Source organism: Dromaius novaehollandiae, chromosome 11 (genome assembly GCF_036370855.1).
Source record: "Dromaius novaehollandiae isolate bDroNov1 chromosome 11, bDroNov1.hap1, whole genome shotgun sequence".
NCBI lineage: Eukaryota > Metazoa > Chordata > Aves > Casuariiformes > Dromaiidae > Dromaius > Dromaius novaehollandiae.
This window is the reverse complement of record NC_088108.1, coordinates 18,066,102-18,092,920: the sequence shown is the minus strand read 5'-3', so window position 1 is coordinate 18,092,920 and position 26,819 is coordinate 18,066,102. Positions and strand designations below refer to the sequence as shown.

The 26,819-nt window shown below is 42.4% G+C and overlaps 1 protein-coding gene across 2 annotated transcripts in view; it reads right to left on the bottom strand.

Annotated features, from left to right (window-relative positions):
• Nucleotides 1-26,819, bottom strand: part of PCDH11X (protocadherin 11 X-linked) — a 539,473-nt gene that overhangs the window by 252,632 nt on the left and 260,022 nt on the right. For both annotated transcript variants that reach the window (XM_026097615.2, XM_026097616.2), the window contains exon 5: nucleotides 16,713-16,784. In XM_026097615.2, the coding sequence (XP_025953400.1) occupies nucleotides 16,713-16,784 (72 nt within the window). The remainder of the gene's footprint in view (nucleotides 1-16,712; nucleotides 16,785-26,819) is intronic.

Sequence of the window (26,819 nt, the reverse complement as noted above, 5' to 3'; positions counted from 1 at the left end):
TATGACACTTTATGCTGCCACAGCTAAAGGTGTTGCACATCTGTTAGCAACAAGAAGAATTTAATAATTTTCCATCAACGGAGGCAGCTTGCATTTAAGCCATCACATTTGCTGTAAGAAAGCAGAGTGAGCATTTGTCGCTGGTCAGAGGTGCCGTGGACGGGAATAGCAGCACAGCAGCTTCCCTCCGCATACAAAAAGCAGATCCCTCGGCAGCAGAGGAAATTCCAATCAGCGCTCCCTCACGCCGCAGATACCGTAGGTGTGCTGTGCTAGTCATTTCTGCTATTATAAACGACCTTTCAGGAACTGAAAAAATTGTAGCTTGTCAGTTGAGACTTGTAATCGTTATCCATTCAGCTAAAGGATTTAACAGGACTGCCTGTAAGGGAAAAAACACAGATTCCCTTCTCACTAATCTCAGAAAGACACAAGTGGTCTAAATTAACAATTACCTTAGACATTGTGGGAGATTTCTAGCAGTGCTGTATTACAATGAAAGTCGGTATATTCTCAGGGGAATTTAATAATCGCAATCAGCCGTAGTCTGAACAGAATACGTGCAGCAGTTCGATTACAATCCCCCGTCTGCCCCCACCAAGTTATTTCTGTCTCCTCCCTGAAGCGCTGTCCTAAAAATGCCCAGCAAATCTCTCCACTTGGGTTACGTGGGCATTGGCTCACGCGTTCAGTGGCAGCTCTTCCACCGCGCTCCGGGTTCAAGAGGCAGAGAAGTAACACACACAGGTGCAAGTAGAGGGCACGTGAAACCTTCACTGCAGAACCAGAAGCTGTGCCATGCCCCGTGTAACCCAACAGGAGCTCCAGCGCCTGGCAGCGGTGCTGCAGTCTTCAGTGGGAAGGTATTTTAATATACTCCCTTATGATACCTTCAGATTATTCCTTAAAACATATAATCACTGAAATGATGATTTAAACCTTCAGATCTTTATCTATATATTCACATATGTAATCTTCTATATAACATGCTTGTTACTGTCTTCACGTGAAAAAAACCTTACCTTCAATCTATAAGATAGGCTACGCTACTGACTAATCTGTATCAAGAATACAAATACATAATTATGAAACAAGCAGTGAAAACAAGAAATTGTAAGGAACATGATTACCAGTAAAGCTGTTCAACTTGCCCATCGGAAAAAAAGAAAATAAGGTAACCACTGCTAACCACAGTCTTGGTATATCATCAGAAACCTAAACAGCGTGTGACTACTCTGCTCACATCACTGAATTACCACATCTTATCATCCTCCGAGGAGGGCCTGAGCCACTAGAGCTAAACAGCGCATCCTCTTCCCCTGCCCTCCCGCGTTCCTCGTGCTGCCGCAGCCACAGCACCGCTGTCAAGGCAAGTCGAAATCACACTGCCCACTTAGTCATAAAATCGGCGCTGCCTTTCCTTCACACACAGCACTTCGCGCCCTAGCAGGCATTACGAAAAGCATGAAGCGCACCACGAACAGCGGCTACGTAATAAAAGTGTAATTGAAATGGCCCTGCTCCTGCCTCATTTCATCACTCACGCTGGCCTCTGCTTGTTAAATTTTAAGATCTCTTGGGAAAGCAGTGCATAATGTAACAACGCTCCAGAGTGTCAAAGCATCCACAGCCATCGTTTACTTTGTGCATGACATCAAGGGACTGTTTTAAAGTAAAGATTTTACCAGTAAAACAAACCCTTAAACTTTCACGCTTCCCTTAATTCAAAGAATGTAGGCTAAAAATTTCAAAGGAACTTGAGAAATTTTTAGATTTTCGCTCGTCTTTGCCTTTCAGGAACTCCTGAGCAGTTAATCTCCTTACTCTTTTGCATACCCAAACTCCTTAGAGGAAGAAAAGAAGATATGGGTTTCCTGAGTGAAGATTAGCATAAGAAAACAAACTTTCATCAACAAAACAACAAACTAACAGATTCAATGAGAAGCGTTAAAATAGGGAATCCCTAAGCAGTCTCGTAGAATATCTTAAATTCCGTTCAAGACATACAGATTGCAGACTGCTCTGGGTAAAGCACCCTGACATCTGCAGCAGAGGATGCCCAAGGCATCACATTCGTGCTGACGCGAGGGACTCGTCCAGGGCTTCCCCCGCTGCTGCTGTGCCCCTCCAGGGAGCACCAGTGGCCTTCTTCACAGCAGGCTTTCTAACGCCCTGAAGGTAACAAGTTTTTCCACAATGTACATTCTTCCATTTTGTTATCCTTCCATGTCCAGAATAACTTGCCACTGGCCTGCCTTGCTCCTCCTTAGGCCAGTGATGAGTTTGTCACCCGCCCCCGGCAAGAGGCAGGGTCCTGGGTGTTTGGTGAGGGAGCGTGAAGTGGTGAGGACTGCTCCCTTCAGACGAAGATGTGTTATTCCAGTCTCCTAAGTTCTCCATAGGGACACAATGACATAAAATCAGCTGTCAACAGTCTCCCAGGTGACAGAGACAGAGAGATGTCCCCATTTTTGCATCTCAATGCTAACTTCAGTGGCATTTTGGAAAAGTCACTGACATTGGTAGTATGTGTTTCTGTTGCTCTTTGTTCTACTGTTTCTTTCTTGTAGCTCTATAAAGTGAAACCTTTACCTTATGCTACTATTCATTACTTAGCATTCCTCAGTCTATTCTAGCATTGACTGGCATAGAAAGAAGGGCATTTCCTAGTCATCGATAAAAGGACAGCAGCAGTTTGTAGCGACTAACTTTGGCGACTAGCTCCCTTTCCCTCTGCTGCCGAACGCTGGTCGTTACTCCTCGGGTCGTCCTTGGAAAGCGAGCAGAGCTGCAAAACAGCAGCCCGATCCACGCATCGGGAAACGTGCCAGCGAGGCGCTGCCAGTGTCTCCACACTGCTAATCCATCCTGTCTGCTCTCCCCATTTTCTGTAGCAATTTAACTAACCTAAACCTAGAAGTCCAAAACATACGTGGGAAGTGGAAATTTAAAGAAGCTCTGCTATTTCGAGAAAGCAACTCTAAACCGCCTGAAATACTGTCTCCTTACGACTTCAGTTGGGGTTTTCTTGCAGTTGTGTGTAGTGAATTTTTTAGCTGTCGAAGGGAAAAATGAATGAACAAGCTGGGGAGATTTGTTGTGTAATACTCTCTGTAGAACAAAATGAAACACACTTACTTGACTTCCACTTTCCATAAGGAGTAGTGCTCATTATTAAACTAAAAAATTTTTTTTTTCCATCTTTACAGAATCTAAACATTTTTGAACTCTGGAGTTCTCGCAGGTAGAGAGACTGTAATGATCCAGATCTCAAGGTCAGAAATATAAAGAACTGAGTAAAGCAGTAATTTCACACAGTGAAATGTTCTCTGAGAATACTGGCCCCTGACATAAAATGCCATGGAAGAAAACAACAAACTTTCCTTTTTGATTTAAAGAGTGTAAGTTTACTCAGAGGTGCTCTGCTATCCCCCAAAGTTTAAGAGCAGTATAACCAGCCTTTACCACTTGTCAACATTTAATAGCCTACATCCCAATGATTGATTTTGTCCAATTTTTTTCCCCTCTCCAACTCATGTATTTAGCTTTCAGCTGCAGCAGGTTGATAACACATCTATCATGCCCAAACAATCTTATTCAGAAGCATTTATTCTCTGAAGCGATGTTTGCTTGGTCTTCTGCCACATACATTTTTTCGTTTCTGCCATATACATTTTTTCGTATGTTCCCACCTAACAGACACAAGCTTATTTTGTTTCTGCTTACAATGCTACAAAATCCGTTTTGTACCTTCTCTTTATTCTGTATACTTCTCCTTATTGCCATTACTGTTCGCCTTGCCCTGTAAGGAAGCTTCATTTATTGAAAGAATGAAGATCACTGAATAAAGAGTGGTGTAAGGGTGTCAGCAGTTATTAAAATACATCTTAAATATTCCTATACTCCCCCCATTTACAGGTTGTTACTGACGTGGCATTGGAAATTTCCTATCCAAAAAGGATGTTACTACACTACTGGATAATATAAATTATATCCTGCAATAATGCTGGCTTCTGAGTGCAGTCAGTAATACATTAGTTCAAATGTACGGAGGCAATGACATTCCTAGGTTTCTAAATCAAAACTGTATAAAACTAAAAAGCTGATAAGGGCAACTTCTGCTAAGTTCTTCCTTCAGAAAAGCAGCTATAGCTGCATCTTATGCTGAAGAGCTTCAGCCTGCTGTCAGGGGGGCGAGGCAATTCAGCAGCGCTCCCCAAAACGGACACGGACACAGATGCGGCACAGGCCTTCGCAGAGCCATGGCACTGGCTCACAATTTAAAAAAACGTAGTAACTTGGGGGTCTTTTCTCAGCTTTATTTCACACCTTCAGGATGCACTTATTGTGTCTGTTTAAAATTTGCCACCAGAAAATCTTGAATTCCAAGTGCGTTTCACTACTGAGACGACAGGAACGGGCTAGCCGCAATGGTGCCAGCAAGCAATTCAGCAGTTTACATTTTAGCGTCCCGTATCATCACCAGGCAAACGAATATGAACCCTTCTGTGTCCAGCACTGCCTTCAGCCGTGCTTGACACAACGCACACTTCTGATTTTACGCTGCAAGAAAGAAACCTGTGACAACTAAATCATAGTCAAGCATTTTAATAACTAAGTTCAACGAGAACAGCAACCGCAGCCCCAGAAAATACAGAATAATTTATATGGGTGCACGCCAACCACATTTGTATAAAATAGGTACTCCCCAACACACCCCTCCTCTGGGGTCGCCAGGATAACTCCAGCTTCCGCCTGGGATCCCAAGGGCCGGGGCAGAGGCCTCGTGGCCAGGGTCCCGGCGCCCGCCGCAGCAGCCAGCCCTGTCAGCCCGCAGAGACACGCCCGAGCGGAGGGGGCCGGGCAGGGGGCCGGGCAGGGGGCCGGGCAGCCGCCCACGGCGGGCACGACGGATTAGCAAGTGCTCTGCGCACAGGCTCATCCGTTAGCCGTAATCTACTTTTTTTGAAGCTATTCCGTTTCTGTCTGTGAATCAGCACAGAGGCAAACCGAAGTGCTTGGGTAAGAGAAAGATAAAACTGAACAAGAAACCAAACTGTTTTCAGAATTTAGATGAAATTCTTACTGAAAAACCTTCTAAACCTGAAAATGCTTCGGTTTAGTAACCAAAAACTTTGGATTCAGTAAAGAAAAAAAGAAAATCAGTTTTTCTTTACTGACACAACCAGAATTCACTTTCTTTTCTATTGCAGCTGAGAATAATATCCAGGACATATTTAAAGGACTTCCAAATCCTGTTTTGTCTGGGGCTTCAGTAACGGCATCAGCCATTGATGCACAAATTACAAATTATTTTCCTGCCATTTTTTTTTTTTGAAACACTTTTCTTCCTTTCTTTAACTTGACAAAGGCATCGAAACCAATGCAATTCTGCTACCCAGGCACAACAGCAGGATACTCATAAAATTTAAACTTAGGGACACAAAAGAGGAGGTTACAGCGTGCATAGGATCAGTGCAGAAGTGAGAAAAAAACCCCACCTCCTGCCCCACCGTTGCTTGGTGGTTTGGTGAGGACAGCAGCAAAAAACAGGTTACTTGAGAATCAGTGGAGTTAAATCATGCTTGTCTGCAGAAACTAAAACCCGCCAGGGTCTGAAGATCGTTTTGTAAAGTATCATTAATGGGTGCGTAGCCCACAGAGTAAGTATCACTAGCAATTAAACCAGTATCTGAGGAATATGTAGAAAAAGATTGCAATAACTGCACTTCTCTCAGCTCTCACAGGTAGCTCTCAGGTCCCTCTAGGAAGCTGTAGTATGAGGACTTGTTCCTCATCTCCATGCTTATGTTCTAACCTAGGGTCAAAAATCTTATTTGCCTCATTCAGGAAAAGCACTAAAAGAAACTTGATAGAAAAGTTGCCTGAATAGAGAGTTGTCAAGCATGTCTGGCTTATTTTACCATAGTTAGCAAGAACGCTTCATTCTTTCTAATGGGAAAACAGTATTTTTCCATTAAGTGAGCCCTTGTATAATACAGCAGCACATCTCTCCTTCTTCAAGTAAATGCAATGCTTGCTAACCATTTTTCCAGCCAAGTTGTTTACTTTCTCTCAAACACTCAACTTGGCAGAGCTTGTGAACAGACACGCTTGTGAACAGAGTTCCACATACATGAAAGAAAGAGGCAGTTTTGAAGGAAGCATATCTGAAAAAGGCAACATAAAATAGCAACGGTACGATTATTTTTATTTTATCAAGTTGCTGTAGAACTGCCAAATCCAAAAGCCTACCCTTTTAGCAGTGTTTTGAAAACAAAAACAAAAAACCCAAAACACCAAAACAAAAGAACCAAGAACTACTGAGCCCCTCTCAATTCTCTTCTTTAAAAAGGAGTTTGCATGCTTCTTGACTCACAGTTCTTGCAAATCCTGAAATGGAGAGAATGGAAGAGATCACAAAGCATCACCACCACAGGCTTTCATTTAAACAGACAAATACCCTCTTGTTAGATATAGATATAAAAGTGGTTAAAGAAAAACCTATCAGAATTAAAAAGCACCCAGAGCCTTGTTCTCACTGAGAACAGAATGCCTTATCACATCACCTTAGACAAGAGCTGCTGAACAGAAAAATCAAATTGGCAGATACAAATGGTAAGAATCCACTGCAATTAACAGAAGCTTTGTGGATCTTGACAAATGATCCACGAGGTTCAAAATCAAACCAATGTATGTTTAAAAACAAAATCTGGAAGGAGAAAGCTGTAACTCACAGGTGCCAGAGGATCACTACAAAGCAGGTTTTACTGCTGGTAACAAGGAAAAGAGGCAGAAATGAGCTAGGAAAAGCCAATGAAATACATGAGAACAGACAAACAAGCAAATTTTTCATCTTTGATTATACTGAGCATACAGCTTTTTAGAAGAGAAATAAAAAATAGGAGTTTTCTAAAGATTGACATCAAAGTTTTCTTTTTAGAAAATACCCAAAGCTTTGGCGCATGATTTCTTCCTTTTCTTCCACAAAAGAGTAAAACATAAAATCATAACTGATAATTTTACACTTTGACTCATTTGTATGAAGACAGTAAGCAGTAAACCAACCAAACTCACCCTACAAGATTCTATCAGCACGGTTACGCTGGTTACAGGCATGGCCCCCTGCCTACCCATCTGCCAAAACGGCCCTTTTGTCCGTAGAAAGCTTGGCTTGGCAACGAAGGCTGGGCTAGTGTGAAGTGACATATAGCAAAATGATGGTTTTAACCTGTAAGCTGAATCCATATTAAAAGCATTCTATAGTGCACACTGTTGCATCAGTGCTGGCTGTGATCCTGATGAAAAGCTAGCAGAAAACAAGACGAGTGTAAGGTACACACCTGAGCTGCCAGGCAGGTCACGTGCACCTCATGCTTCACAAGCTCTACTTGACCTGTGTCCCGGCTGGTTTACTTGAGTTTCTTTTCAATTAAAACCAGGGATTAAGTGCTGATAGCCCCTGGTCAGGGTGCACATTAATACCTGCAGAGCTGTCCTAGGACCTCCAGCAAACCCATACTCTACGTTATACATACAGAAGATCATATTTTACTATGTCATCTGAATGGCAGACCCAAGAGCTACAGCAATTTAGATAGTAAGTACTAGAGGAAAAATGCACCTTTTATAAATGCAAGTACAGGACATTATCAGATAAACAACCCAGTACTAAAATTTTTCCCATACTGGAAATACGCAGGAAACTGTCAATGCTTCGCATTAGGATGACACTGCCCTGAACACCTCCAAAAACAAGCACCTATAACTAAGACCTTGGCCATCGCAGTAGCTGATTGGAGGCAGCTTGGGAAAGGACATTCCCACAAGTGGCTGCAACAGGAGTAAACGCTGGGGGCAAGCTGGCTATCTGAGTGTCTGCTCAAAAGCAGAGAGGAATTCAGAACAAAATCCTGAGGGAGAAGAGCAAAACAAGCAGGGAGCACGACAAATTGCCTAAGATTGCACAGTTTCTCCCATGTTCTGTAGTTTCCACCATCTGTATTGCAGCCTCAGAGTGAAATGCGTCATGTTACAAAGTACCGTGCTACTGGTGAAAACGTATGGGTTTATAAACAAAGCAGAAGAATATGAATCTCTTCAGGAATAATGAATTCTACTACAAATATCAGCCACTGTCACAGTGTGTGCAATATTAATTCCTTTCTGTGTCTGAGCTACTTCTAACATCTGTAGAGTTAAAAAAAAACAGCATAAAGTACAACAAATATTTTTACTATACTTGTGTTGTATTTGGTAAGGCATAGAGGAACAGCAAAACAAATACAAAATACAGAGTAGTATTTTGTTCATCATTTTCCAAACTACGGTCTTGGTCTGTTGTGCCAAATTCTACTTTCTGGAACTTGGTTTTCTTCTCTAATGGCATTAACCCTAGTTTAACTTCATAAACAAACCCATCGGAATAATTTTATAAAAATCTGTATTCATACCAGTAAGAAAGAAGATTGTACGAGTCCTCCAAATGAATGAGTTCATACATAGAAAGAACAGTATATACTGAAAAACTACCTTCCATCATCAAAGGCAAGTTCATGGCTCCTAGATGGATTAGGGCAGATGGCCTAAAGAATTTAGTTACCTTATTTTAGTACAAAAAAAGCATGTCCTCCTAGAAAAAAAACAGGAGGTTAAAAGCCGGCACTTCCAAAGGGAAGCATTCCCTTACTCAGGCACTCTTCGTGCAAAGGTCCACTCTGAAGCTGATACCATTTTTAAGGTTTTAAGCACAAGATCAGAAATTCTGTATTATGCTCACGCTTTCCAAAAGCTTTCCAGACTCCTTCATATTTCAGACTGCCTTTTATTCTGAGATGCATAAATACATCAGTCAGCAGCAGCAGAGGATGTTCTTGTTCCTACGTCCAATGTAGCCTTATATTACAGTTAACGGTTCTGTGCGTGACATCAAACCGGACACTGGAAAAATTGACACCTCTATGACTCATGTCTTGTTTATGTTTTCTGTTTTAAGATTTATGCACGCCGAGCACAGCTCAGAGCAACCACGTTACAGTCCGACGCAGCCTAATGATTTTGTTACTCGGTGCCTTCTCCTAAATAATGGGCACGTCTCCGCTCCCTCGCCAGACGGGAGTGATGTCAGAAGAAATACCGTCGCGAGGAAAGCCATTCGGAAGAGCCCCCACGTAACTGAGCACCTTGGAGATCTCATCTGCATTTCCTGAAAGCCGGCCCTCGGTGATTTACTTAAACACTGACAGGGCTTTCCAGCGTCTTACAAGATAACAGAGTAGCTGTCTGTCTGCACTTTTTCATCAGTGTCATTGGATATTTCACTGTTGAATAACCCATCTCATCCAATTCAACATACAGCACTGGAGAATAAATCACACCCCGCTCCCAGGCGGGCCGGGCCTCTCCCCCGCTACAGCCACGGCGGCCGCACGCTGCCCGGGTGCTCGGCGAGGCCGCCCGCTCGCACGCGCCGGGCTGAGCTTCCAGGCAGCACCGCCTTCCGCTGCTAGCCGCTCTCTCCTCATTGACACCGCGGTTCAAGCCCAGCATAAAAGCTCTCCTGTGTCCGAAGCAAGAGGAGGAAAAGGCTTCAGAGCAGGAACTACTGAAATCAGGCAGCCGACACAGCTGCCATGGCGGACAGAACAGAAAAGATGTTCTTCAGAGTCCGAGCGAACGAATTAAAAAAAGATTTAAATATTTAAATGCACTAAGGACTGGAAACCTTTACTATTCCCCAGCTCTCCGCTCAGCAGCTCTGGTATTTGGGTTCTGAAAATCCATGGCAAAATCTGACCTAGCTGAGCGTACAAGTGGCCGCCCCAGAGAGACAAGCTTAGAAGGGACGAGCTTCTGCAGAGCTGAAGGTCTGAAAATACACCATGGCAAACTGTGCGGAAACTCTCTACAGGGTTCTCATTCATTTTAATTAACTCATAACCAAATTGTAGCTCAGCTCAAATGGAACAGTTTTATCATAGAGTTAAGGTTGGTCTGAAAAACAGACAGGTAAACCAAAAATTTTCTTGGTTTTGTAACAGTCTCCCCTGCTGAAATTTATAGCAAATTCATTGCGCACAGAAGACCCCGATTTCGTGTGCTCTGTTCTTGTCTTCACTGAGCGACTTTGCAGCAACATCAGCCACTAACTTCCACTGCTTATATGCAATGGCAAAACTAGATCTAAAAAGCAAAACAAAACAAAACCACAAAACCACAAACACACCACACACATTAAAAAGTCTTCATCGATAAATAGCTTATCTAGCACTTTAGTTAAAGGGTAATCAATGCCATCAACAGTCTCCTGGATCTAATGCAAAGTACTAATATGCAAATCAGAAAAAAATAAGAAAGTATTCCAATACTTTCTAATCCTGAAAATAACTGCAATTGTTACTTTTGAGAAACATCTTTCAATTAGGCAACATATATTCACCCTAAAATTCACCCACAACCCCTCTCCTTTTTTAATTCATTTTAATTCACAATTTACATTTAAAAAGTGTTAAAAAAAAAAAAAGTTCTTAATTTACAATTGAATGAACCCAGAAAGCACAGTCACACTACATACTGATGTACTGTTTCACATCTGGCATATCGATATTTTTGTACTCCATATTAAATGATCAGGGAAAATGATCATTTCAGTCTCTAGACTGGAAATGGTTGGTGCTCATTTTCCAATTAGTAAGTTGCCTTTCCATTAAGTCACTCTCCAGAACTGTATCCTGATTTTCAGTCACATTAATAATATAAGATGTTATGAGCTCTATACAGACCATACCTTGGAGCCAGAGCTAAGACGAAACAGCACTGTTACCTGTGCTTTGGTGGCAGTCACGCACTGCACACACTTCACAGTCACTCTACTTGGTGCCAGCAAGATTAAATGTTTATTGGGGAATCCATTATTTGGGTAACCCATTACAATTATTTTCAACATGCCAAAATTACTGTGTTTTTCTCTCAAGTTTCTCAATAAAATCCTATTTCATTCCTGTTGGTACTCACTGCAGACCAAGACAAGTGACTGCTTCCAGACGGCTTCTCGTCTGCAGGGCCTCCGTTCTCAGAGGCGCAAAAACAGGTCTTTAAGATTGGACTGCTCAAAACCACTTCAAATATTTATGCGGTCAAATCTAATTGCATTTAGAAGCCTAATTCCTTCTGTGTTGATTTGCACTTTTTTTTTAATTTACTACGTCTGTTGCATCAGAGCTCAGGATTATAATTGAAGTTGCATTTAAATACGAAATACACTTGAGGCATATGTAAATTTATGAAGGCACCAAATAAAAGAGGATTGTTTTGAGCGTACAGACTCTCTAAAACTAACTATAACCAGGGTATACCTAGCCTGCAGAAGTCTATTTAGGTGACTGAGTTGTGCCTAAGCTGAACGCAGTGAGTCAGAAATAGCGCTTCCCTTTCCTGCGACTCGCGCTGATGGGGAATGGAGAGGCTGCCGCGGCGAGCTAGGCAAACTGCACACCAGGGTTTTATGACAAATAAGTCAGTTCTCATGAACTGCAGGAGGAAAATGTGCAGTTCAACACCAGCACGGAATTCTCATTAATTACTCGTCCTGAAATAACTAACCATGGAGGTCAGCATTTCTCCCTGCTGTAAAATATCCCATTGTTTCTAAGTTACAAATAAAAACAGAAAATCACGTTAACTTTGATGGTTTTGTAGAACCCGAGAAGGACACAAGCCATACTGCAAGATACCCTGCGAAGGAGGCAGAGGCGCTGCCGCCACAGCGCGCTGGTCCAGCCGCGGCACGCGAGGGCAGCGGGCCGAGCTGCAGCCGCGGCTAACGCCAGACCGCCTCTGTCAGGGGGAGCTTGGAGAGTCCTCTTTCCAAAAGCCCCTCTTCCCGCACGTCGGAGGGGAAAGCCTGGCTGCAGATTAGGGCACCAAACCGACGAAAGGAATGAAAAGGCAGGCTCACGGTTCTGCCTGCAGTTGCAAGGCATTTAGAGCAAACAAGAATTACAGGACTTGATTTACTTCACAAAAACTGATTAGTAAAGCCCCCTGTGGATTTCTTAACTATACTGTGGAGGGATATAAGATTAGTGTAGCAATTCCCATCATCAAACGTATTTACTGTTAAAATATTGGATTAGTGATGTTGTTATCCACTGTTCCAAGATTATAAAGTGATTCTTTAAAATTGAGCAGAAAAAATACTGCACTCTATCATTTGTAATTAGGTTTCAGCCTGAGTGTTTTTGCCTTTCCATAAAAAGTAATTCTGTTTCCAAAAAAAAAAAAAAAAAAAAAAAAAAAGAAAGACTTTCCACTGCACACAAACAAAAAACAAACTATAAAAGAGGAAACAACTTTCTTCTTTTGCTTCCGAGAGAGAAATGGTTACACACTTGGTCTGCATCTCATTGCTCCTGCCTGTCACTCTCATTAGTAACACCAGGTGGTAATAAAACCATATTGGTACTAGATGTTGGTCATTTGTAAAACACACATGAATTTGCATTACCTGAGATTAACAGATCTCAATCCCTGGATATTTAAGCCTCACAAAGAGCTGTAAGGACCTTCAGGATCATCATTCTCTGGGTTTCCAATGACAATGTTGACTCCACAGCATTTGTGAGGGAGGAAGGGCATGAGGAAAGGGGATAAATTAATGTGTTCATTAAAGCTATTATGCTAGATTTAGGCCAGGAAAATTGGCATAACTATACATTTTTAGCCATTAATTTAAGCAAGTAAGGGCATCTGCAGCTGTTAGAATTAATAAGTAAATAAAAAGCTACAGCTCTAATACCACCAACTTCTCTCATTTTTGCTGTTAAAACCCTTTAGGAATCACTTGCATACAGTATTTTAGATTCTGAACAGATAGTAACCTAAGAGTCACAATAAAGAGGGTTTAAACTATAAAAATCCTCTGCAACTGAATAGTGGAACTTTTACTGTATTTGCCAAGCTGGCAAATTTGCCCAGTTGCCACCACTTCAGTTGCGTGCTGTGTAACCTTAAACACGGTTCTTGTTCCCAATTTTGGTAAAATCCTTATTTTTTTCTTGCTATATTTATGCTACCAGTAATTTGGGACAATATTGGCTCTGAATCAGAATAATCCAGATCAATTTCAGGACATTAGCATGTAAAATTCACATTTTAAAATGGTGTCGGCAAACTTCAAAACCTAAAGAATCATAGATTAGCTTGACTTTAAATTGTCCTGTGTCAAACTGACCATAAAAACAGAGCCTATAAATAGGTATTCTTAACTGCAGTAGCTCTGAACAGCCTTGACAGGGTTTATCAGCTAAATGTTTAATCAGGCAAAGCAGCAAAAAAACCCACCATAACCACAGAAATGGATGGTATTTTAACATTTAAATAAAGCTTGTAAACCAATGACAAGCCTATTTGGGCAACTACTACCGCACATGTTCTTTATCCGGAAAAGTCGTGTCCCAGATTTAGCAGGCAGAGATCACACAGAAGGAGCGTCTCGTACCTCTGCTTCCAGATAGCACCATCGGTTCCTATTCATTGAGCTCCCGTAAAGAGACATGGGAAACTGCAAGTTAAAGGGCAGAGCCAGGAAAAAGGATTCCCACTTTGGCAATATCCTATTCCTTTAATTTATTATTTAATTTATTAAAGAAATAAATATTTCTTTAGTTAATTAAATCACAGCTAAAAAAAGCAAAAAACAAAAAAAGACAGAATAAAACTTAGCCTGATAAAGCACTACGGGTATCTGTTTTTCCTGTAATTGGACAGTTCAGTTTCAAATTTGTCTTGGCGACTTCTGTAAGATGAAACCGAGAAAGTATCAGAAACCAGGACCATGACACAATGCGAGACCTACAGCGTTTTCCCTCCTTCCTTATAAAGAGCACCGGCTCTTTTTTCTCCAGCTAAAACCTCTAGGTGAAATTGTCCAACTACTAATATGTATCAGCTTCTCACTTCCCAGATATTAGGGGACAGATGTGGTACTTTTTGCTTCACTGACTGTTTGGCCCTGAACACTGAAGCTGGGCTCTCAGCTACTTTTTTTCACTCTCTCTGTTGATAAAAATGTATCCCAAAGCACCTCTGAACATCAAACATGCAGGAAGGAGCCCAAGAAAATGTAATGATTTTTTACGATTATTAAGTAGACAAAGGGGTGAGGGTCTCCCTCTAGGAAACAACCAAAGAACACACTTTCACGTAAACGGCCCTTTCCTGTAAACAGGAGTTATCTTTACTCATGGTTCGTTCCAGTGGATTTTAAATATATTCCTCCTCCTTTTAGAGTTGGGAGCCATTTGCTTTATGAGCAGCATTTGGATCATTTGCCTGTTGCTCATAAAATAGACAAAGCCTTTATCCATGCCATGAATTTTTACTCACTTTATACAAAATATCTAAGGAGGGATTTGCAGGAGCCAGAATTACATCCATGGAAGAATTAGCAACTAATTTAATTTTCTGCTACAATAATGGCTCCAGCAGTTCTTGATTTTGTTGATGACATTTCTTCTCTCCACAAAACAAAAAAGCATATGGGTGTTAGCTTCTTTGTATGATTTTTTTAAAGCAACCGTTCCCCCCCGCACACACACACAAAAAGTCAATAGGAGTGACAAAAATATCTTGCATATTTGCAGCTCTGCCCCCCCCAGCTGCCATGTCTCCGCCGCTCACAGCTTGGAAGCCCAAATCCGCTCTTCCTGGCCTATAAATTGGACTCCAGCCCAGACTCCCAGCTCTCTACACCGCCGTGCTCCGCCACACGCTGCAGACGGGGAGCCAAGCAGCGCCCGTGCACCAGCCCCTAACGATTCATCGGCGGCCCGGCGGCAGCAGCCCGAGCAGCCCACCTCCCTCCACGGCTTTGTCCCCAGCTCCGGACCGCAGCGAGCTCCTGCGGGCCTGCGCACGACCATCAGTGACCCCAGACGCAGCTGAAAGCATGCTTAATTACCGCCGTTAGCAGCTGCCTGGACAGAGGTGTCCCGCGTTTCGGCTGTGCAGCGCCTGCAAGCAGCCAGGGCACACGCGGCGCCCGGGAACCTTCACTTGGGCGAGGAAGGAAGATCCTGCGTCGGGCAAGGAGACAGCGGAGGGATTTCCTGCAGCGCGAGGCCTGCGTGTTACGGGTAACGGTCGCCCTCCCATAGGCGAGCAGGGGAACACAAGCACGTGCGTGTGACCACGGTGGAGAACTCGCCTTTTAAGAGCTACCAGCAATGCTATCAAATCGCTATCAACTCCATAGATTTTACCAAAAAAGCCTGCACAGTCAGCATCACAACTCATAAAAAACTCCACTCAAGAATTGATGAAGTTAGCAGTACTAGCGAGGAGTATTTTTTATTTCTGCTTCTAAATGCAGGTACTGCATTTGCCACATGCTTTCAGAGTAAACACACCTCTAAAATAAGCATGAGTTCTCGGATTTCCATACCTTCAGGTCGTAAGAGCTGGAGACTAACTAAAGGGGCGAGTATTTGCTTGGGCGGAGCGCTCAGAGGCTAAGGACAGCAGGCAGCACCCACGCAGACTACAGCCACGGCCTCATCACGGACGGGGGTGCTGCCTCTGCCTGGTCCTCTCCCTCTTTGCCAGAGACCAGCTCTCTGCACAGCCCAAGTAGGCAGGTGGCTACGACGGCAACCTCTCAGCTTGGAGAAGACAGCTAGAGATTCCCGGCCGACCTTCACCCCGAGCGAACCTTGCAAAGCAGAGGCGGGTGCTGCTTCTGTCAGGAAGAGGCACTGCGGCATACGGATTACAGATGTGGTGGCTGCTGAGGGAAAAACGCCCTCACATCCACGAAAAGCAGCAGCTCTCTGTCCCTGGCAGAAGCTGCAGAAGCAGCCCAATCGCTCTTCCCCTGCTCCAGCCCTCCCTCTGGCACAGTCCCAATCCTCACCCCCGCAACAGCAGCACCCACTTCCCCCTCAGCCACCGAGGAGCTGTGGACTGGCTCTTTCCCTCCCTCCCATCACCCCAGCATCCTCACAGCTCCATGTTCAGGACAGCACACCGACACGCAGGCAATAAATAGCAAAAACGGCTCTGCAGTCCTGTGTGCAAGGAATTTGTAGTAACTGATTTGCTCAGGTAAATACACAAATGCAAAGCCCACACATCTAAGACGCTTTGTCTTAAAGGTAAATATCGCACATGAGTCTCTCCATTTCTCTTTTTGCATGACTAAGTACCACTTCCTTTTTGGATAGACCCTGATGATGCAAGAGGTTGATCTTTCAGACCTTCCCTTCAAAATAACACTCCACAAATTTAATTTCTACACCAGAAAATGCTCATGGTTTCTTGACACACCACTCAGAACTAGCTTTGTTCTAAGTTTCTGTTTTGCCACTGATTTTGACCCGAGTTATGGTGGTATATGTCAAAGACAGAGCAACAAAACAGTGCAAAGTTTTGCAAAATCCTAAGCACATCAGCAACACAAGCTGAGGTTAAGATGGTGCTGGCATTTCTACCTTGGAAGAGAGCTGAATCGGAACCCGAGAGTTTAACTGAAAAAGAATGGCACAAATGGTCCCGATAGCCAAACAGTGAAACAAGTCATTTTGACATGCGATGCCAAGAACCACACAGCTACGTGTTGCAGTGTTTCTTTAGAGCCCCAAATTGCTTGATTCAACTAAGACTTACAGAAATCATCGCTGGAGAAGAACATAATCAGAAAAGTTGTTCCAGCCTACCTGTGGCTGAGTCCATGGCTCCAAGGTTGCTTCTTTTAAAGGAGTTTGTGGCCTTCCCATTTCCTTTGTGTGCTTTTAGGAGAGAAAAGTATGCATCAGGTTATCCGTGCAACAACTCCATCAGCATTCAGCATTAATTTCCCTTGTGGGAATAAAACACTACTCATGCACAAAATTCGTACAAAATAATCACAATAAATCATGACTGCATTCGTTTCAAATGGACTACAGGTCTGGTATTTTTGCAGCTAAGTAACCTAATTTCATAGAGTAGCTTCCACTTCCAAGGAGGGCAGGGGAAGAGGCTGCCTGTACTTACACATTCACTGTGCTAAATAGCAATCTAGTATCGACTCTTCTTCAAAACTTATTACCACCCCATTTTACAACAGCATTCACATATAAAGATACTAATAAGCTATCTTCATTTGTGTATCTCCACTGGATGGTTACTAAGTGATTACAAAAGTCACCGAATAGTTACAGCTGAAAAAACCTCTGAGGGAAAGATCAACTGATTAGCCAAGTATTCAGCAGCAGGATGTCAGGGAGAATTCAGCTCAGGTCTGGTTTCTACGCTGCTTCCTCCCTAGGTTGTGGTATGTTGAATATATATCTTAAAAAAAGACACAGACTACAGTGGAATTAAATTGAATAGGTGAACTAAAAGAAATATTATGGAAGAATGGAATGTTAAAAAAAAAACCCTACACCCTAAAAATTAATGGACAAAACAATTTGCCATCCCATTATTTAAAGTCTGCATTGTATCTTCAACTTTACGCTACCTTGGAATTTTTCAAAGACTGACCCCAAGTACAAAGTCTATATAATCACACAGATTAAAGTAGCCTTCAAAGAATTAGATTTGCTAACTCTTCATATTCCCGAGTTCTTTAACATTACGAAAGCATCTTGCAAGTACTCGTTAATACACGCAATTGCTCTGCTCCGATGGTAAGTGCAGAAAGTTTTTTGAACATTGGGACTGATGTGCTGCTTCAGCCTTCAGTCAACCACTCCTGAACCCTCGTAAGAGTACGCTAGACCTACTATATTTAATGGGTCTTAAGATAAAGAGTAAGCATCATTATTAATTACCATTATAAAATGCTCACTACCTATTTTCAAGAGCTTCCTGCTTTATACCACAGAACTGCAAATTCTATACATAAGGCAGGATCTGACTTTCCGCAGTGGATATTGGCATTCCCTCCTTTTAAGTTGCTACAGACAAATTTCCCCGGGCAGGAACTTCACACATTGTTGTGGCACTTCTCGCGTTTCAGCACTGCTGCATAAATGCGGACAAGTCGCCTCCGTTTCCTTCCTCTCCAATTTCTCTCAGTTGTAAAGTGGGAACAAGGAAATTCCCCAAAGTAGGTCCTCTGCTGAAAGACACTGTCTAAGGGCCAGGCTCTTCAAAAAAATCCTTCCTCCTCCTGAAATACATCATCTCTAACATACTACCTTTTGGATAAGGCCATTGACAACATGCAAAATAAATAGCATCTTATCCAGGTCTCAGGTCAGAGTGATCTCGATGCCCGCAGAGACAGAAAGGCCCGACAAGGAGTGGGAGAGCTATGCCACTGATTGCCCGCCATACGTAATAAAACACGAATAGGAAACATTTTTACAAATACCGAGTTTGTGGGCAACTTCAGTTCGCATGGAACATTCACAGGGCTCATTTCAAAAAAACCACCTTATTAAATGGCTATTTTGTTTTGGCAGGTTGGATTGCTTGTAATAATACATCGCAGGCAATTATTCTTACCATTTTTTGTGATGTTATATTTTGGAGTAGCAACTGAACATGATTCAATCTTGAAATAAGACGATAAATGCATTTTCAAAAGAAAACTAACCACAGATTTAGTGACTGCTAAACAAAGTTAAAATAAATGCACCTTGAATGGAAAGGTTGCGGTTTCCATGTATACAAAAGCAAATGTATTCTACCTTATAATCTATCTTTAAATGCAGTAATCAAGCATCAAAGGGACCCAAACACATCCTACCAATTATTAAACATATCAATTGTGGTGCCAAGATACCATAACAATTCCATATGGGACATCCTGCTATGAACCGACATTAAAAAAACCGTACCGTTTCTGTAGAAGCGGTTTTCCTTGGAACTCTGCAGTTTTTATGCCACATTAGTCTGATTAATTATACGTTAGAGCGGAGAGGAAAAGGGAAAAGCCAGCGTACGCGTTTATGAAGAAAAGGGCTGCAAAAGTACATTTAGGTGATAGAATGCTCGAAGCTCCTGAGCAGCAATTGAAGACTATGCTCCAAACCCTAGGCATGACTGAGCCATCACCGAGCACAGCCAGGTAAATATTCTAAATATTATAGACCAGCATCCGCATTCTCGTAATCCCGACAAGGTAAATATCTTGAGTTTATTTCACATGTCAATAAATAAAATTTCCAAATACCTTCATGAACTGGGTCGAGCAACAGGGGAGGCAAACACAAGTACAAACACAGCTGATGAGCTACCACGTTTGAGTTAAGTGTAGCCTTTCTGAGGAACTGGTACAAAGCAAGTAGCCAGGCTGCATCTTGCCACTAAGAGACACACCTAACAAACAGCAGTATTTTTTCCTTTTTTAACCCCCAGCCTAGACTCTGAAAGGTGCAAAACAAGCAAAGTACTTCAACATTGTTGAAAAACAAAACAGAAGATGTGCTAGTGAATCCTACTGAAGTTGTACTGGATAGCTACAAAAATTATATGCTTCCTCCTACTGAACTTATTCCTGAGACAAAGCAATAAATGAACGCAACTTTAAATGTGTATGTACGGAAGCACCTGATCAGCACTTGTATGTGGCTATACTATCCAGAGAGAAAAGCAACCATCAAGATAACACATACTCCTCCTTGGACCAAAATTTCCTGTCTTTGCTTAAGACCTTTTTGACCAGAATTAATTTTTCAAGAGTCATTAAAATACTGTATTTGCTCCAGATGACATATTTTGCAGCTCATTTTCAACCTGGCCAGGGTCCATATTCTCTCTCGGATAGCAATACAAAGGAGCATTCAGGTAAAGAAAAAATAATGCAAAGATATTATATGTAATTTACATTTGTGGCAATAACAGCATTGGACATCTACAAAGACAGTAAAGAATAACAATCAGATACCTGTAAACGCAGGCTGAACAAATTCACCAAAAAAAGAAAACCACCCACAATACATTATCCCACAGCAGGGTTTTTGTTGTCTGACACTTCTTTTCCTTTCCCTAGCTTCTCCAATAATAATAGGATTAACTAATGGAAATGAAAAAAAAGCACAGACTATCCTTCTATGGCATTAATAAATTTACAGTCATGTGTTGTCTGCTTCCTGCTGCAGGCAATTCCAGGAAAGTGGACAGAGCAGGCAGCTCCCGAGTAGTTTCCTGCTGCCCAAATGATAACACTTGCTCTCAAACGTCCTTCCAGCGCTCGGTCACCTCCTGATTCCGAGTTTCTTACAGCAGCAGCTAAACCCGGCAGGGCCGATGCAGGGGCAGCTACAAGGCAGGCAGCAGCCTGCATCCCCTAGCGTAAGGGAGAAGGAAAAAACAAGCAGCAACTGCTCTCTCCCCTTAAAGACCTTCCACACAAGGAGAATAACAACTGTTTTTATGATTCAGTAGAACCGTTTACACGTAGATCTCATTCTCATCGTACAAAGTCAGGACTTCAGCTCTATGAACCAAAAGCCCTACTACACACAGCCCGGGTTTGCCCCAGAGAACTGGCAAGGGTATTTGCATTACCCCTTCTCATTACAGGAAGAGAAAGGACATGAAGCAAGTTACACACGAGCTGTGACTACACACAAGATGGCTCACGATTAAGCAGCACTCGTACTGTAGCTAGCAGTGTATCTGCTGCAGCTTGGAACTCGGCATGCTGCAGGGCTCCCAGAGCGCAAGCCCTGGGCTGCACGACATGCTGCTACAGCAACTGGGCTTCGAACACGCAAGCTACTGACTCACAGCTTGCTCAGATACACACACAGATTCTTCACGGATTATATAAGTAGCACTCATTTAAACAAAGAAAAAAAAAACAACAAAGAAGCGGTAACCATAAACAATCCTCCAGCGAGCTTCCTCCTGCACAGATAAAGAAGCATTTGCTAAAACCGGGTACCATTTTTTTGGAAGCCTCTCTCCTACCATCTTGCTTGGAGCATCTTCCTACAGCCTTCGCAGTTTCTATGATTTCTCAAAAGAAACAACAGGAATATGTCCACAATCTCTTATGTCATTTCTCCTTCCTCAATCTGACATTTAAGTTTCACACGTAGAAGAAAATTATACTCATAATGAGGTAAAGATGGAATGATTTAACCTGGATATTACCCTATGGTTTCAGCAGTGCCATTAGAGCTCCCGTAGCTCTTGTACACGCACGGATTACAGGCAGGCATGACTTCCAGAATAAATTAGGTTCTCTTCACACCTGACGAAAGAGTTGCCATTTCGGTGACCAGCCAGCTGCCCTTTTGGAAGCGCGCCGAGCACCCGCGCGACTCCTTCAGCTCCCACCCATCACCCGACAGCCCCCACCCCATCATCCCCCCTCGGCCTGGGAAAAGCAACAGCCCACGGGACACGCCACAGCCTAACGCTACCACGCGCTCACCAGCTAACCCGCGGACTTTGGCTTTCGGTTGTTGCCATCGTACCCCAATCCCAGTTCACACCCACAGTCTTTCCCCCACTTGTCTTCTCTCGCCACACTAGTTCTCATGCTCTTTTCTACGTCGCCTTTAAAAATCTCCTTCCAGAACCAGCTTAAGGCAGTGGGTCCACAAAATCCGGTTTTGACACCAAGTGGAGGTGGCAGGCTGCTTCTGCCAGCGCCAGGGAAGGCGGAGGGAAAAGATTGGAGCTGACACCGATTCGGGGAGTTGAGGGAGACTCATTCTGTTCTGCATCAGTACTTGTCACCCTGCGTCGCTGCCCTGGTTACAGGCACGGCAATAGGCAAAAAAAGACAGGAAACCACAGCAGCTTTTATTGGCCTTAACAGGTTTCCTTTATCTTAGTAAAGCCTTGTGCCCCCTGGGAAATGCACCGCTCCTGCGAACCTGGCTGGCCCCTGTGGCCAGCCAATCCTGTCTATGCACAGCTAGTCCCATTCTCAGGCTTATTTTCCAGTGAGACAGCAAGGAAGAAGTCTTCGTTTGTGGAGCCATCATACAGCCAAGCACATCGGTCTCCTACCTCACCACCTGCGAACTACCCTGGCCAGTTACGGCAGCAGTCGATGCAGTCCAGCATAAGGGCCAGGCAGGGACAGTACTGGGCACAAGGTATTTTGCTGATACTTGGAATTTTCAGTCTAGTTGGAGCAGCAAAACAAAGCTTTAATATTTAATCAAAGTAGTTATTAAATCTTATTTAAGGAAAAAATGAAATTCATCATGCATATTTCTTGTTGTTTATTAGGAACAATAAGTTAACAAACATACAATTACTTATGACAACTTGACAGGTAATATCTTCCAAAAATATTCCAAATATATAGTCCAAATATGCTTCCAAAATCTACAAGAGAAAATAAATCCTAAGATAGATTCCAAAAGGTTATGAAAGTGATGATTTTAAGACGCATTTCATTTTTATCTTTCAGATGCCACAGCGGTGGTCTCCTTTCTGAAATAAGAGGGGGAAATCTCTTGTGCATTTGAGACAATTCAAACTAGTTTTATGGCAACTACATGTGCACACAAGATCCCCTCCATTCCCACGGTATCCTTGCCCTCCAGCCTTCGGTTCCCAGTGTCTGCACAGGTTAGGAGGATCCATAACAAGGTACTGCTGATTTGTTCAACCTGTTTGCTTCACCAGGTTCAGCCCCAGTCTCCCTCTGCCCTGTGACCATCTAGGATCCTGCCCTGCCAATCCCAGCATAGGTCAGGAAAGCGGGATGCAATGGACTGAGGAAGAAGGATGCTCATTCACTTGGATTTGTGCCTGGCAGCCACCTAACCAGCCCTCCCTTTCGCATCTCCCTCTCCAAGGTGCCCCTGCAGCCGGTCACGTTCAGCAGCTTCCCAAGCTGCCGCTGCCCCGGCTCAAGCCCAGAGCTGCTGGGAAACCATGTGAAACCATGGCAAAGTCCTTCCCTCTCTGTCAGAAAGGAGTTAAATTATGCTCAGTTGAAGCCTCACTCTGTTTCATGACCTCCGGTTCCAAAGTAATCTTAGTAATATCTAGCAACTTAATGCATGGATATGACTAATTTTTTAATTGTTGCTATTAAATAAGGCTACCAGTTTTCTTTCAATCCTTAACTATCACCACAGGCTGCAAATGGAATTAATTCTTGCCCTCAAACTTCTTATTCAGATACTAAATACTGGATGTATTTAGCTAGTAGTCTTTTTTTTTTTTTAATCCTACTTCCTATTGATAGGTTTGGGGTTTTTTTCCCACCTCCCAAGCCCTGGATTTATTAGAGTTTAAAAAAAAAGAAAAAGTTATGACATGACAATTTTGTTTTATGTATTTTGCTTTCTGGAAAAGCCCTAAAATTATCTAGATGGATACTACCACCATACTAATGGTTATTGATTGCTGTGAGAAGCAAAAGCAGACTGAAATTCAAAGATAATATGCTGCATTTTTCTCTGGTGCCTTGCAAAATTGCTACAGCAGCACTGTCTGACTCAAAGTGTTTCATTTCTGTACTTTACAGGAAAGGAAAAAAAGTGCTTTATGAAATTGTCTTTCAAGTTTAAGTATTGTATTGCTTAAAGTGAGATTTAGGAAGCAAACAGCAAAATATATTTTGTAAGTAGTACATTAACTACATCACATTAAGAACGTCTCATCAGGATTGTCACGTGTTTGGGGATGGCTTTTGTCTTTCGTAGTGACGTTTAGAGCGTACTCCCAAGAGCTACGTTTTTTAGGCAGAAACTGCAGAGCCTACTGCTTCTCTGTCCCACATCGTAATCAAGAAACCACGTACACTAATTTCACTGTCCACAGAGAACACCTTTATCATCCCGCCGAGACGGGGGAACGCTGCAAGTCTGGGAAGGAGCTTATCGCCATTAACAATGCCTCCTCCTCGCCTCTAAGTTGATTTCAGGTAATTGGATTCCTGCAGTCCTCTTTTCCAGCCTCCTAAGATCCTTCATGCGAAAGGCAAACGGAAAAGAGACACAAGGTTACTTTAAGTGAAAAAAGTATAATTTAATGTGACAGATTGCTAGAACAAATTATTTTGTTCCATATTTCTAAGCTTTATATAAATATGAAAATAAATCTGTATGGCTTAGAAGGAAATACACGGGAAACCCATAGGACAGCAGAAATCAAGGCATTAGTAATGATTCACGTGGGAGTGTTTCCGTTTTGTGTTTAAGAAACATTTAGTCTGCCTTTACCACAGGACGAACAGGCAAGTCAGGGGACAGAGGTATCAGCCAGGCGCCCGCAGCCTCCGTCCCTGGAGGGGCTTGTGACCACCCTCCCACGCCAGACAGCAGCCTGCAATCACCGCCCACGCAGCTCCTACACTGTGTGCCTGAAAGCGTCGCTTCTCCATTTCTGAAGATATCAAAATGCCTTGCAATGTTGCTACGCATCCTCCCAGTGATTCCTTGGCCTCAAAAGCCACAATTTAACCCAGCAAGTCTCTAATGGTTCTGCCAACAGGCAGCTGTTATCTTGCAATTACCTCTTCAAAGATGCGATAAATCACCTACTGCATATACAGGCAGACAGCCGCTCTGAGGGCACGATTTCCAGAGGGGCTGCACACCCACAGTCTCCATCGCTTAGACCTGTTGCACTACTACTAGAGAAAAAAAAACGGCCCCTTGCTTACTACTTTTGCTCCGACGCATTGCTGAGGGAAGCGGGTGTCTGGGAGGAGACGGGAACGGGAGACGCGGGGAGGGTGCGGGCTGAACGACTAAGAGCATACTAGGAAAGCTCAGAGGTTTAACAAAGCCTGACACGAGATTTGCCAGATGGTTCTGTACTGGATTGTAAAACTTTAAACTAATCTTCATTTAAGAGTTTTAAGGGCTGTATCCCTCTTATAAAGCCTCTTGCTCTTTTGCCTGGTTGATTCTGGTAAATTATAGATCAGACTTTAGAAAACTGCTTCCATGAACAGCGGCTCCTTAAATCTCAGCTAAACTGAGCAAGAAGATTACATGTTATTATGATGTAGCACAGCAGGATTTTTCTACAGCAAACATAATGATGTGGAGAAGGATAAAACTATCATTCTGTGCAAGGAGGTCACCCGTGGAAGAACAATGCCTTTCTCGCAGCAGCAGAGCCGGGCAGCGGCAACACACGCGCGGCAAATTCTTTTTCTTAATGGTTCTGGAGAGAAACCCAATCACAGGCAAACCCCAAATCTATATTGCAAGATTCAATGATCAAACATCTTTCAGGAGAGGAGATGTCAGTTGAGAGGAACGACTCCAAACATTACTAGAAAAGGTATCTATTTCAAGGGCACTTTCAGGGTAAATGCATCCCACTGGTTTTATGTAAGGAGAAGGGATTTTCTCCAAGTTCCCAGTGAAATGTCGGATACTGCATAGGGCATTAAAAATTAAAATGCTCACTAATCTTGCAAGTGCACACATACACTTTTAATTGTAAGTCAAAAACACTTCACACGGACACAAAGCACTTCACAAGTAAAAAGCCAAGTCGGCAGACTAAAGGCTAGAAACTCCATCTACCTGCTATCCATATTTGTACTTCTTCACAGTATCTTCACAATTAATCTGTTCAAACTATAGTAGAGGGAATCAATATATTTTAGTCACTAAATGATGACAAAGTTGAAATGAGGGGAAAAGGAAAATAAAAGCCAGCATTCAGTAACTAGCAATAGCAAAATTTCAATAACCAGGAGTTGAGACCAAGTTCCAAGACTTGATATAGTAATTTTTTTTATTAAACTTGTGACCTAACAATCTTCGGAACAGCTGATGCAAACATTTAAGCCTGTTCAGCTTTGAGTCAGCAGCCTATTGAATTTGCTCTCATTTTCTGTACATGATTTTGAATGCAATATAATAATGTCAAATGACTTCCCTTTCTCTCTCTTTTTAATGGAAACATTATTTCCTGCACATGAAAGCTTTTGACTTAAAAGCAATCAGGTGTGATATTCACAGCTCTGGGCATTTTGAAATGTCATGCACAGGAATTATATGGATTTATCCTAAAGCTCTGTGTAAGAGTTTCAGCATTTTGGAATGCCTTATCTATCATAGCGTGTTATTCAAGACTTCTGTTGTTCAACTGATTTCATTACATTTAAGTGACAATACGATACTGTGTTTCACATCTGCTTTAGTCTGCACATTGTTGCTGATGTATTTAAACAATAAATTTCCCCAATTTCTGACTGTAAGAACAAAAGTATTGTCACAAACTCAGTTCATCCTAATGGAGCAAACCTACTTTAAATTTTGATAAAAACAGAACTTTTTTTTTTAGTTTGTATATGTAAAAATGTCAGTGGTAATAGCTGATAAAATATTCTCGCACTGCATGTGCTGACTCAAAAGTATTTACATATATAAAACTAATGTGACATTATATGCTAAGGTATTCTCACATCAAGTGAAAGAAAAAAAAAGAACATAATATCGAACAGCTTGTTTTAGTTGCTTGAGCTCTACTTAGCTTGTAAAGAATGAATATAAATGTACACAAATCCATTTTGTGACTCAGATATAAAGCATCATGTAGTACATGGCAGCAAAACCAAGAATTTTTATTTTCTGCATATTTTCTCCAGAGTTCCTAAGATCAGCTTTTCTTGTTATATCCCTTCACAGAATAGTTGTTCCTTCTGAAGGTTAGCCAGAAAATAGATACTGTAACCTCTGTCAGCTTCCACCTTGTACAAATGGCTGCTTTCTCTAGGGCTTGTTGTCCCCTTTCTCTATGGTGTGACAAAGTTACATTTTACAAAAATCCAGCTTCCTATAGCATTTGCAATTTAAATTGCTCTCTCTCACTATAAAGTCAGAACTGCATAATGGTCTAAATGCTAAATCGTCTTAGTTTTTTTACTTTATTAATACAAATAAACT